Source organism: Calliopsis andreniformis, chromosome 3 (genome assembly GCF_051401765.1).
Source record: "Calliopsis andreniformis isolate RMS-2024a chromosome 3, iyCalAndr_principal, whole genome shotgun sequence".
Taxonomy (NCBI): domain Eukaryota; kingdom Metazoa; phylum Arthropoda; class Insecta; order Hymenoptera; family Andrenidae; genus Calliopsis; species Calliopsis andreniformis.
Genome location: NC_135064.1, coordinates 17,737,031 through 17,750,493, shown reverse-complemented (window position 1 = coordinate 17,750,493; position 13,463 = coordinate 17,737,031). Strand labels below are relative to the sequence as shown.

At 35.8% G+C, this 13,463-nt stretch overlaps 1 protein-coding gene across 1 annotated transcript in view; it reads right to left on the bottom strand.

Moving 5' to 3' along the window:
- Nucleotides 1-1,739: 1,739 nt before the first annotated feature.
- Nucleotides 1,740-13,463, bottom strand: part of LOC143188874 (potassium voltage-gated channel subfamily KQT member 1-like) — a 64,568-nt gene continuing 52,844 nt past the window's right edge. The window contains exons 13-14 of the mRNA XM_076393372.1: nucleotides 10,952-11,074; nucleotides 1,740-9,697 (exon numbers count right to left, since the gene is read on the bottom strand). Of these exons, the coding sequence (XP_076249487.1) occupies nucleotides 9,596-9,697; nucleotides 10,952-11,074 (225 nt within the window). The 3' untranslated portion in view covers nucleotides 1,740-9,595. The remainder of the gene's footprint in view (nucleotides 9,698-10,951; nucleotides 11,075-13,463) is intronic.

The window sequence follows — 13,463 nt, the reverse complement described above, 5'->3', positions numbered from 1 at the left end:
TTTTCAATTCTCTTTCAACAAACGCGGCTATCTTCGTCATTTGCACAACGTGTGTATAATTTTCTTGTAAAATACTCCTGATACTTGCGAACCAAAGAAAAGCAAACACGCGATTTCACCAGAGACAGATCAGATAATAATGCAGATTGAAATTATTTCTTAATAAATATACAACGCTATACAAACAGGTACTTAACGTGACAATATGAAAATTCTTATGCGTTCATACTTGCGATAAAAAATGAATACGTATTTAAGTTTTTGATGTCTCGTTAATTTTAAAAATATGACACGAACAAGAATAAAAATTGTTGCAGAAATTTTGAAGTCACAGCGAAAAGAAGTTTGATCGCAAGTACTAGAACGACATGGAATGGAATTGCTTTGTGAAACAGGTCATGTCATTTCTAAAAATGATTACACAGAGGCAGTTCGACGATTGCCACTGTACGTCGTGAACCAATTTAAGCAGCGAGGACAATCGACATTGCATTGTTTCGAATTTAATAAGTACGCATAGAAGTTTCGGATAATTACGTACGCTAAGCAAGAAACGCGACAACTATTTTAATTATTTCCGTCAAGCCTTTCACATGAAGGATTTTATCGAATTTTTGCTCCTCCCAATAATTATTCGCCGCTCTGTGGCTTCCCAGTTCAGACCTCAACGCTTTGCGCTCGGTTTTTATTAATTCTGATATTCTGTACCGAAAGGTGCGCACACATGTCTTTCTATAAATTCTCTTCAATGCTTTTTAATAAGATCGAGGAGACCTAGAACGCAACAATATATATTTTCTTTGAAAATTTGAGACTTTCATTTAGCCTATCGCCCATTATTAAGGATTAGCATCAGGTACTTGCATTGCATTTAGATTAAGTTTTCACTAATTCAGAATATGAAATTATTTAGGTAGGAATTACTGCGTTCTGGTCCTTCTAGGTTTCCTTAGTACACAGAGTGTAAAGGGAAGGATTAATTTTAATAAATAAAGATAATTTATTTAGGTTTAATTTCGAGGGCATAATGTTGACGTTGACGAGGAAAAAGAAAAGTCTGTCTTCTGTGGATATAATGCAGTGGTAAATTTAAGTTTATAAGAAATTATGAGATAGCATTTTCTTAATGAAGTATTTGCAATTTTTACTGAAACAAATAAATAAATAAAAAACGGGAGATAGCAGAAGGCAATAGAAGATGATTATTTAATATTCTATGATAAACTTGAAATGTGTTTTACTTTATGAGAAATAGATCATTAGAGCTGAAAATAGATTACAGTAGTAGAAACTGTGTCAGAGTTGAAAGAAATAATAATACACTCTAAGAACGTAAAACTTAGCAAGTTCACACAAAATGTTTCTTTGTTAACGTTCAATACAAAAACACCACATACCTTTAAAAATAGGATTCACGTTGAATGCATAGATTCATTTGACATTTACCATAAAAAACCATAAAATAAAAAATGGAAAGAACCAGTCGACTGGAAAACATAACTTCTGTAGATATTATACAAACTTGAATTTTAAAATGACATTTTCTTTGAAATTGTTCACTAAACCATCCCATGTTGCTGTATTTATAAAAAGCAAAAGATAAGGTCAATGCAAAAGCAAACGAGACACATGAAAACAGAAAAAATTCGATAATATTAACTTTTTAAAAACACAATTCTTCAGTACATTTTTAGTAAGACATATTCTGTTCATATTTCTGTACAAAACTGCAACGAAACTCAATTAAAACGTAAAATGGGAAAAATTAAAGAATTTTCTCGATGGTTATTAATAGCAATCAATCAAATATATTATGTACAACTGCAAACATGATAATCAGTGATTCATCGCTAAACCCGATGCGCAAAGCGTTAAGCGCAAAAAAGTTAACAGTCCTTTTTTAATGTCGCTCAAATACGCGCCAATATATTTGCACTTACATTTACATATGCATATTTGCACGACATATATGTATATGTATAATATATACACGCGTGTTATCGTTAGATATTTTATTACACGCATTTTCGGCCGATTCGCGAACACTACTTGCTTTTCGAAATTTCTGTAGAGATACTTCACAATTCTCAGTAACGTACACTGATCACGTATATACATATACGTGTAGTTCATAAAAATTGCGAAATATCGTTCCACATGTATATACATATATTTTTTACACATTCTTACGCCTTTCATTGACAATAGAATTTTTAACAGCCACTTGTTTGGAGTCGAAGAAAATTCGTTTAGTCATAAATAAGACAATTTTGCGAATGAGTGTATGTCGAGTTTAAGATATCAGAAAATTTATGCATTCTACACGAAATGTTTGATAAAAGTTCTGTGCATGAAACAGTTGGCGAAAATCGATAAACGTAAATTGTTACCCGAGTTAATTTTTGATAAGTAAAATTATAACTGCAATGGCAGTGAAAATATTTATTATATTGGAGAAAAAGGATAAATGGTTTTATTAGGTCTCTTTTTTACCCTTAGGATATGAAACATATGCTTCAATAAATTCTCTGATATCTCTTTAAAACATTAAACCCGCTCTGGAGTCTCGATTTGAAGAATTATTACATTTTACAACCAGCTTTAATTTCAATAAATTGAAATATATATCAAACGAACGACCTACAAACATGGTTTAGTCCCATTTTGTCAGGTTTTCCATACTTTTTACTGCTTTTATATTTATTTCTCCCTTTATCTCTGAATCACTACGAATTTGATGAGCATTACGATACCATATCAATCTACACGATAACATATATGCGCGATTTGTTTACAAGTTTCTGGGACTCTACGCTGGGTAGATGTTACGATGGTCCAGATATCTAGTGTTTGAACAGTCCTTAGCACGCTGAATGCCGAGCGAAATTGTGAAATGCTTATAAAAGCCATGCGCCGGTTTCACCGTGTTAAATATCAATCTAAAGTTCATAAATGGAACTCTAATTTAAAACCAGCGCGCAATAAATGTGCAATGAACTGGTTATGAAATAATAATTATTTCTTTCATAACGTTTCAGAGTATGTATTTATACTATAGTGAATAATGTTATTTTAGCTATAAGATAAAGAAACACCAGTTTGATTTCAAAATAATTCGTCCATCTCTGGTTACTGTCGAAAATTGAACATTAAAATCCGAGTTTCGTTATCAAAACGTGTCACTATTTACGAAGCGATCCTTAAATTCGAATCTTCCTTCAACAAATTCGGTCAGAGTTGTATCGAGATTACTTTATTAGTTTACAGCAAGTGTTCCCAGATTTTCGTGCACGAGAGTACACGATTGTGGAATCGAGAGTGTGGTTCGAGTAGTCGATAGCTATTACATATTTGCAATAAGAGTCTATCGCCGAACGAAACGTTACGATATAATATTTATTGTTAACGTGTCTATCCACGCCACGTTGCTGATTGTCTCTACTCATGGTCAACAATAGAATTGTTGAGGAATATATTTCATTAAAAATTTAGCAATCTTCGTAGATTTTTCTTTCAAGCACGATAACTTGGTCGACTGGAAACGTCAATTAAACCAGAGTACCGCGATCGTCAAGAACATTTCTCGTTGAATTTTCTTGTTGCATTATCTATCTATCCTACTCTTTCGTAGTTTTCATCCTATTAGATTAATCGCCTTTTTATACAAATCCACAGATACACTTCACAGCTATTTGTCAGAGGAAGATAAATCGAAAAAGTGTGAACTGATTCAGAAAATCACACGTCACGAATTCTAATTTAAATCTCTGGTCCTCGACTTGAAGGATGTCACTCTAGAAAAGCACGATATCATAGAAGAGGTGCATGAAATATCGCTAAAGAGAAAATTTCAATCTTCTAGAGGCAGACTTTATTAAAAATTCTTTGATATTTACTATAATTTAATTCACAAGAAGCAGTCTAGCTTACAGCGTATGCAGTATAAGGTCGCAGGAAATGCAGGGGCAGAAACTTAGGCAAGGGTTAAAACTTGCAAAGAGTTGCATCAAAGAGAAAAATACCTACGAGGACCAGTAACTTAAATAAGAATTCATGAACCATTAAACTCCATCATAATCATACCATAAGTGTGAATTTTATATTGCTATTGTCACACAGGAGGGTTTCTTGAGTCCAATTATAATTTACTTTTTTACGTAGCACTCTGCAATATCTTATAACACATCGTTGAATATCATCAACATAAATCAACGTGAAATTGCTTCGTATGAAGTCGTTTTCGAGCTTCTCAGTGCTCGTTTCAACTCTTTTACAAGTATATTCAACGAGAAATGCTTCATACGAACGATCGTAAGAGACTGTTAACGTCGAGCGACTTTTTACTTGACGAAATTGAAAAACTCGTGCTGCACCTTCAGAGCCTACGTTGCCGTTACAATGTTAGAGTCCTAACATATCGCCTACGTTATGTACAATATTATCATACGCTAAATCCTATTATCGATATTTACCAGTTGCGTCATAGTAGAGTTACTCGAGTAAGAGGCACCATAGAATTTCCCACGTACGATGCTGGTCAAAAGAGAGCTTCAAACCGACAGTTTCGCATGTACGTACAAATTATATTAATGTTAGGACTTGATTACTTATCGTGTTATCACTGGTCTGTTCCAAGGATTGTGAAATAGGTTCTCCCTAACGAAATCGTGGTGCTTTTTCTTTTAAAATTCTCTTTTGATCATCACTATACGTTTCGTATATTTTCGAGCGCGTTTTATAGAGTATTTTTCTATCCATGAATGAAGCGAGTTACGAAAGTGTGACTCTCACTTTAGGAAAGAGAGAATTTGTCATTGTCAAAATTGAATCTATCACTGGAGTGAAATTCAATTGAAAGAAATGTTGAGATGTGTAATATGACTAATTTTCATTTGAAATTGTGTAGTTAGAAAAATGTAACATACGAGGGGAAATGAAGTAAACGTAATTTACAGTACCAAAACAGAAATTTGACAATCTTGTAACTCTCTGCACTCACGCGTGCAAAAGCTGCCTTTTTTCAGAAAGTTTTTCGTAAAGCCCTAGATAATATTTGCGTTACGCTTTATGTGATCCATTGCTTTGAAACTAGGTATACGTGAACGACATTCAAAGCTTTGTAACTAAAACGCCTTGATGCACAGAGTTGATACCATGATTGAAAAAACAAAGTGATTCGATTTCAAAGGAAAATTTATAATCAGATAGACAATTTGTCTACAACATAGGATAATAGTAAACTCGATTAAAAAATACTCTTAAAAATCGCTTCGATTAAGAAAATTTTCTCTACCTTCGCTATATGTATATATATATTTACACAATTGCGTTTAGATTCTAAGTAGTCATATTAATTAATTAGTTAGACGATAGATATTTTCAGTGCAATATTTCGCCGGATGATAAACGTTATTCTAATTATAAGAAGAGAACTGGTCCTTCCTGCACAGAGATCGATTGATCCTCGATTTTAGGGTACTCGAGAGATCGGAATGTAACGCATGCCTTACGAAGAAAAACGTTCGTGCTTTTCGAGAGCTTACGTGCTTCCAAGGCAAATGAAAACTTCAAACACTTAATGTTTTATTCGAGCACAGAATCGTATATTCTGGGTGGTCCAGGGTTAAATTAGAATTGAAGCTGAACTGACCTGCTGTTTCAAATAGGAATAAATCCATCAGGAAATCTATTATTCCTAAATTATCATTAATAAAACTGTCTTTTCCCTTATTAAACAAAAATTTCAAGAACTTGCTTCGTGGTCCACGTTTTAATTCGAGTATTACAAATATTCTAATTGCAAAAATGTTAGAATATAACAAAAATTTAATGACCAGTTTCAGATTTACGTTCACGAGCTACTTAAATCTTTGTGAAGTAGAAACCTCGAAAGCTTCTATCTCTGTTCGAAAATCTTAATTTCTGCCTTTAAAGATATTCCTCAAATCGTTCGCCATTAAAATATTACTCGAATGTTAAACTTATTTGACTTTGTTCTTCCGTGCTCGAATGATCAACAAAAAAAGGTATAGAAAAAAATCCTTGCATTTACATACCTATTCACAGACACGCAGGCACACACACGCGCAGACACGAAATCGCTTAGAATTAGCACGATGAAATTCTGACGTGAACTTAACGCGCATTACTTACGGTGTCGATAACATTACGTGCCGTATTCGATAGTCTACGTAGAAAATATAAATATATTTATATGCAGAATAGATCCGATTATCTTTCTCCTTTCCTTCCTCTTCTCACCGTAGTATGTACATCACCATCAACCCGCTTCCTTCTTTGTAGCTTGCGATGCAAGTACACGAGTCTTTACAATTTCTCAGCGATACACACTGTGTCTATACGATATGCAATCTGCATGTAGAGGATGTTCATGAAGTATAAATCAATTTCTTGCATTTGCTTTCATTTTAATTCTAAATAAGTTACACTTACCTTTCGTCTGAATTTTATATATAATATATAAATTAAGAACTGTACAATTATGATATATAAATTTTGTTTGGATACGCCAATTGTTTTTGACAACTGTAAAGTGTTATTCATGATCATCTAAAAACGTCAAGGTGATTTCGATGTCATTTATTTTTTATTAGTCATCTTTTGAAACACTAAAGATGAGAAGCAGTCCTCTCTACTGGTGGAAGCTTAGAAGTTGTCAGTGGGTCTGATTGGCTCTCCAGACAAATACACAGATGGCACACAAGCATTTTGCTTATTGACCGAATTGGTCACACCTGTTGTTACCACTTGCAGCGAACCGAGCACTCCTCTTGCCATGTGCTGTTTCACTGAGAACTTCTGAGCTCTTAACAGTATTTATTACTTCTTCATTTGTAATTTAAGATGTAATAGATTAAGATTAAATTTCCAACTGCTTCTAAAAGTGGTAAGTTTAAAGCAAGAGAAATCTGTATAACAATGGACTCATAACGAGGGGATATTACAGAAGATTCGTTCACCAACGTGTCTAACCAAACGTCTCATCAATTTCACGAACATCCTGTACAGGCAGAGAACAATCAGTCCAGCGCTCTTATCGAAGATTGATAAGGTATATACATGCGAGTCCCACGAACTTCCTCCAGAAGTCCCATCGCGTCGCGCGAAGTGAACAAGCGCTGGACAGCGAAGACGCGACGTTAAAAAATCAGGAGAGCTGAGGGTCATTCGACTCGAGATTTATCTGTTGCTCGCGTGTCTCCCGTTTGTGCTAGAAATTGAAAAAAATCGATCGAGCACGAGTGAAACAAGTAAATACGTTATGTAAGTAACTCGACACCGTGTTTGTACAACGCGCGCGTACGCGGTCTTTCGAACTTCTTCAAATATGTACTCTAAGTCCGTGATTAATTAAGGCTTAATAATTGATCGTTATTACCATAGCAGAGACTAGATATTAATATATATTATATATGTATATATATATATGTATATATTAGTATGTATAATAAGCCTATTAGAGATATATCTCGTCTAGGAAGTTTCTTCTTGATTTGCTTATTGTTCCTCTCTATTATTCCTAGTTGGCCCGATTGATGTTCCCAATACGTTTCCATCCTTCCTCCAACATCACGTGGAACAACCTCGATTGGTTCCTCTACGAAACAACATACCCTGCTTACGTATCTACGCGAACGAGTTTTCGTTCAATGAACCCCCTTCGTCCCTTTGCTCCTCGAATTCGCCTCGAGCTAAGCTATCGCGCTCCCTCGTTTGTCCACTGTAATCGCGAGCGTGGATCACGACCAAGCGTCGCTAAATCGTCGATAAATCAGCGGGTGAATCGCGCAGAGGACTCTCGCGTGACTCCTCTGTCCCTTACATGCGCGATGTGTCTCCTCCTTTCGTGCCCCAAAAGAAAAATCGTTCCTGTGCGTTTAGCGTGATCGTTTTTTTTTTTTTGTTTTTTTTTCTTCTTTGTAAATGGTTTTCAAGGACCACTGATCCTACGTTACGGAAGTATTAAAGCAACGACGCTCCTCGTCGAGTGAGATTCACTCCCGTCGACTCGTACCAAGCACCAATCTCCAAACTCTTGCGATCACTCGCTGGGATTCGGTCTGCTTGCTGTGGGCTGCTCGAGGAAAATTGTTCTTTCGATAAGTTTGAGATGGTAGTAGATGGTGGAGGAGATGGGCGCTGGATAGTGGGTATGTAAAGTTTCTGCTTTCTTCTTTGATTTCATTGGATCCCTTCTTTTTGGGTAGATTCTTCTGATATGGGGTTTTAGAGTAACATGTGGAAGTATTTGATGAATATTTGAATTTCTATTTCAGGGGTTTTCTTGTCCTTCAACAATGCTTTCGGCATTCTGCGTATTTATATTGTAATATTATTGGATTTCTTTTTGGAGTGTAGTACGAATCCCAAATTGAGAATTAAAATCTGGGAGAGGATATTTAACTTCATTTGCAAAGTTTCTAAAACGCGTTTCATTTAAGTTCTCAAACTTCTATGTCTCCATTTTCTTGCTTTTATGATATCTTCTTAAAATAATATAGAAACACTCGCTCGTGATATCTTTTCATGACAGCAAATTCAGGTTCATCAACCTTGTGAATAACTTTGACTTCGAACCAAATTAAACTGATCAGAATTCAGCTTCTAAAGTTTCTGTGTTTTCGTTGTCATTCTTCCTCTTTGCAGTTTCCATAAAAGATTCATGCTATTAATTCTGTCCTCAAGGGGAATCAAACTAGTAATAGAAAACCACATGTAGAATTTTCATATTTCTCCACTTGCCTGTCCTCTTCATCCCTCTTTTTATAGAATTCAATCTGATAATACTAACAAATATCCATTCACAAAATTAATCTCCAATTGCAATCAAATTTCTTTATATCCCTAGTCTCCTTTCCTCCTCCTCTTTTACCCACAATCATAGCTCTCAAACTAAATCCGATACCCTCAACAGGGTCTTCTCGAAAACGAGTTTCTCAATGACCACATCCACTTTCAATTTCAATTCAATCTACCTGACCACAATACTCAACATAGAACTATTACATCTCCTCCCCTCCGCTCACGATTATCACCCTCAAACAGTTTTCAACCCAGCAATTCCAGCAGCATCCCTCGAAATTCTCTCTTCCTCTCTTGATCCCATCCTCCGTCGAAATCCCAGCTGCAATGCTCATCGTAGACTGCTCGCCTCTTCCTCTCCGCCAAGACTTCATCTCTTCCTCGCCTTTCATCCTTTCCCGCGCAATTTCCACTTTTAAATCGATTCCACCCCAAAACAATTCCAATCGAGTCGCCCACAGTTGCATCTGCCGCCACCCCGCCCTCGTTCTTCCCTTGTCTTCTCGCCTTGCTCGCTCCACACCTCTGTCCAAGCTCAAAATGCAATTCCTCGGCTGGTGCAGATCCCCTTGAACCTCGTTCCCGCCGTGAACTGTAATTTCGCGTTCGTCCTGGCGTGTCAGCGTCCAGCGAGTCTCCGCCGAACACGTTCGCTTTAGCTGCCCTCGCTGAGCATACTCGGGGCGACGCTGGTTATGGTAACGCGGGGCAAAGTCCACAGGATTTCTGGTGGTCGCGGAACAGATGGCACGAGCACGCCGGGGGCTCTCTGTTACACGTCGTCCTCTATACTCCTCAGGGGTATTTGTTGCTTTTGCGCCACCGCGTTCAGCACGTACACCAGTTGGTCCAATTTCTTGTCCATCACGGACAACTGCGGACAGAAACGGTGCTCGTTTAGAGGCCGATCTTCCCTCGATCCCCGTAGACGGACATAGGTGCCGCGATTATTCTGGGGGCAGCACGTCTCTCCGGGGATCGAGAATGGATTAATACGAACTGTGACGGGTGTGTTTGTGTGAGTGCTTTGAGTGAAGTGGCGGGTTTGCTTGATGAGGAGAGGCTGCGAGACTCAACCTGACATCGTATTTTTGTTGCCTCTTCAGCGGTAGGAATTTCCCAGTTTCTTATGGATAAATGTTTCCAATTTTCATTAGAAAATATTACTAGAGAATGTTAATACAAATCCTCTGAGGCTTGTATTTTCCAATCCTCTGCTTCGGAATATTCAGATTTTTGGAGTTAAATGTTCAAATCTTCGTTTGTACATATTCAAATATTTCAATTCAAGAATTTATTAAATTAAATTTATTCAAATTAAAGTAGAGCCAATTATTATTGAATATCCTCTGCGCTTCATAGTTCTCGTTTTTCCTAGCATTTGCGAAATTCTGTGTAGGTAGCCATCGTAAACAGTGAGTCAAAGTGTTGGAGTCTTTTTTTGTAACAATGATTAAGCGTTATTAGCTAGTACATCAATCAATGTGTACAGTGGAAGCTCGGTTTCAGCCAAAAAGCACTCATTGAGCTGGCAACCTCCCCTCGTAAGTGTAAACACGTTGATCGCCACGTGATGTTCCATTCTTCGATTTAGCGAGTGCACACTGCTAAAAATCTAAACGCTTCATAACTCACTAATACACTTCGAACCTTAAATTAAATTACCCTGCTAACATTTATATTAGCCAAGATTTATTAAATATTAAAGTATAATATTATAGTATTTAGAAAAATCGTTCTAAAAAATTGTACAATAATTACGAAATATATATGTACCACGTAATTGAGAAAACATAAACTTCCTAATAACATATTCAATTTTCACTTTCGTCTTCGCAGTAGGTACTTACACAGGTGAAAATATTTCACCTTTAAATTATTAAAATTAATAAAACAAATCAAGACAATGCAAAAATGTCTTATAACACGTTTGCTTTCTCCTTAGAAAAATAATACATGTATGTCTGATTTTTCCATCGATATAATTTCAAGACACGTTTGATGCTCCTAAAATATTCTATCTCATTCTGTTCAGAATGCCATCTGAAATTCTTTGGTTCTGTTATGCAATTTGTTTCGTTATCCAGGAGCAGTGCGCGATAGAATGGGTTCTTGGGTTTGGACTCACCTGCTGCTCGACTCTGTACAAGCGTGCGCCTATCGTCATCGGCTTCATGTTGCCTGCGCGGTCGATTCCTGCCAGGTAGCTACCTGGCTTGCCCAGGGTCTGATCCAACCGCCTCTGTAACTCCTGCGAGAACGTGTAGATTACGTAATATGTGTGGGAGACACAGCAGTGATTGAAAGCAAGTTTCAGAGGGGAATGACTGGTAGAGTGTCATGATCTAACACGAAGGAAGCATGTTCCTGTTTACATCACGCAAGGGTGGAAAATTCTACAGCATGTTCATAGTTCTACTATAGCTTCTACTTGTTAGACATGAGATACTAATTTCTGTAAAGAGAAGGATGCTCGACAAATTATGACCTTTTGTGAATGTTTTTGTCTGTTTTATAGTATTTTTAGGTTAATAGTCGAATGAAACACGTTGAGGAGATAAAACAGATTTTTTTAAGTTTCGACACTAAGTGAGATAAACTTTATGGCAGATCTTCTGAACGAATTTGCATATGTAAATTCAAGTGCACAGACTGGGCGAATGCAATGACGAGGAGAGTTCCCAAAGTATAACATTCACCTTTTAGGGATTTCTATTAGTTTGTAAAATTTGTCAAATTGAATACGCCACTACCCTTTTATGAGAATATGAGACAATAATCTACAGAGTATTTACATTTGGAATTGCTATGTAAAATCTACTTTTTTGAAATATTTAGAGATTTAAATATATGGTTATTATTCCAGTTTGAACATTTCAAAATTCAAAAATTTGAAGATTTTAAAGAATTCAAAATTTGAAAATTTAAAAAAGTTCAAAATTTGAAAATTTAAAAACTTAGAAGTTTGAAAATTGTAATATTTGAAGGCTGTAAGAGTGGAAAATATGGAACTCTGCAAACTTAAAAATGAAAATTTAAATACTTTTAAGGAGTTTTCCAGTTAAACTGAGTAGACTGCTGGAATATTTCGAATTTAATTTCCTAAAGTGATCCCAGTTTTACCTCGTTCTTTGTCATAGAAGCTATATCAAACTTTAAATGGTATAAATAAAAAATAAAGTTGCAGTTGAATAATGAGCAAACAAATAACCAAGATTAACGTTCACTTCTAATTCACTTCTAACGTTCACTAACTAGTGAAAAGACATATCAGACAAAATCTCTAAGAATGATCGATAACAAGGAACCGATGCTTTCTCTAAAATTGGTTATATAGGAGAACAGAGCCGCTTTTCGAATATCCACCCACACATTGAATCATTGAATTAGGTCGTATCGTGTTTACAAGTTTTCGGAACTGCAGGCTACGTATTCTGTTCATTATTCTCGAGCGAAACTCCGCGTTTACCCTCTACTCATTACCGTGCCAAACAGCAACAATTATACTACAGCAATGATTAAGTAATCGCGTTTACTAGTCCAATTTTACCGCTGGCTCTAGAAGGAGAGCATGTGTTACGAATACGATTGATTGGTAATAATAAAGCAACATCTGTACCTGATTTCACAATGTTTCGAGATCTGACATGAATTCTGTTTAATGTTAGAGAAAGTTTCATTTCAGTTCTATCATGTTACTATGTTTCATCAATACGTAATAACTTCTTTTGATGACTAATATCTGACTTTGTATAAATTACTGTTGCTTATAGGTAAATGTAGAGTATTGAAAGCTATTATAATTAAACGCAAAGATAGTATTATGTCTATGTGTGTATATATTCTAAATTTCATTATAATTTCGAGAGGAGGTTTAATAGAAAAAATAAAGTCTTCCATTTTTTAGTTATTCGACCAAGAAATATGGTCAATCGTGAAAAAGTTTATTAATTTCTCCTGTTAATTCATCACCAGTGAGTCCATTTGGTGATTGGTTATCAAAAACTCGAGGTACCTCATTCAATTGTATGTAAATTTGTTTATTTTTAGTTCGATAGACACGAAATATGTACAACGAATAGATGAAATTTGTATTCTAAATGTTCACGACCTACTTCATAACTGAATATTAAAAGAAATATCTCATATCTCTTATTTCATTTTCGTAAAATTTGTGATAGAGAATCTGAAATGATTTTCTGAAACATTTAATCTAACCTTTTTTAATTTAAAAAGAAGACCTTTGACTCTTCATAAAACTCGTGTCGGTGAGTAAAAAAGAACTTTCACGACGCTTTAATGTTTTAAATTATAATAAAGTCTACTGTGCACCTTAGCTAAGCTAGAAATCGCGGGAACGGTGAAACCCGATTTCACGGTATCAGGACGAAGGCTTAAAGGTGTTATCGATTTCTGAGGATGCATAATAAACCCTCGCTCGCTTGAAACTTCCTCGAAGTCAGATATGTATAACACGATCGACAATTCCACGTTGAATAATTAGATTATTCTTTCGGTCGAGTTTCAATAACTTATGAGCGTCATTTCAAAATGGAGGATACCATATTGTTTGACGTAAAATGCTTACAACAGTTTCAAAAATATATTAATACTTGTAGTACAAAAGTGCTGAAGTTACT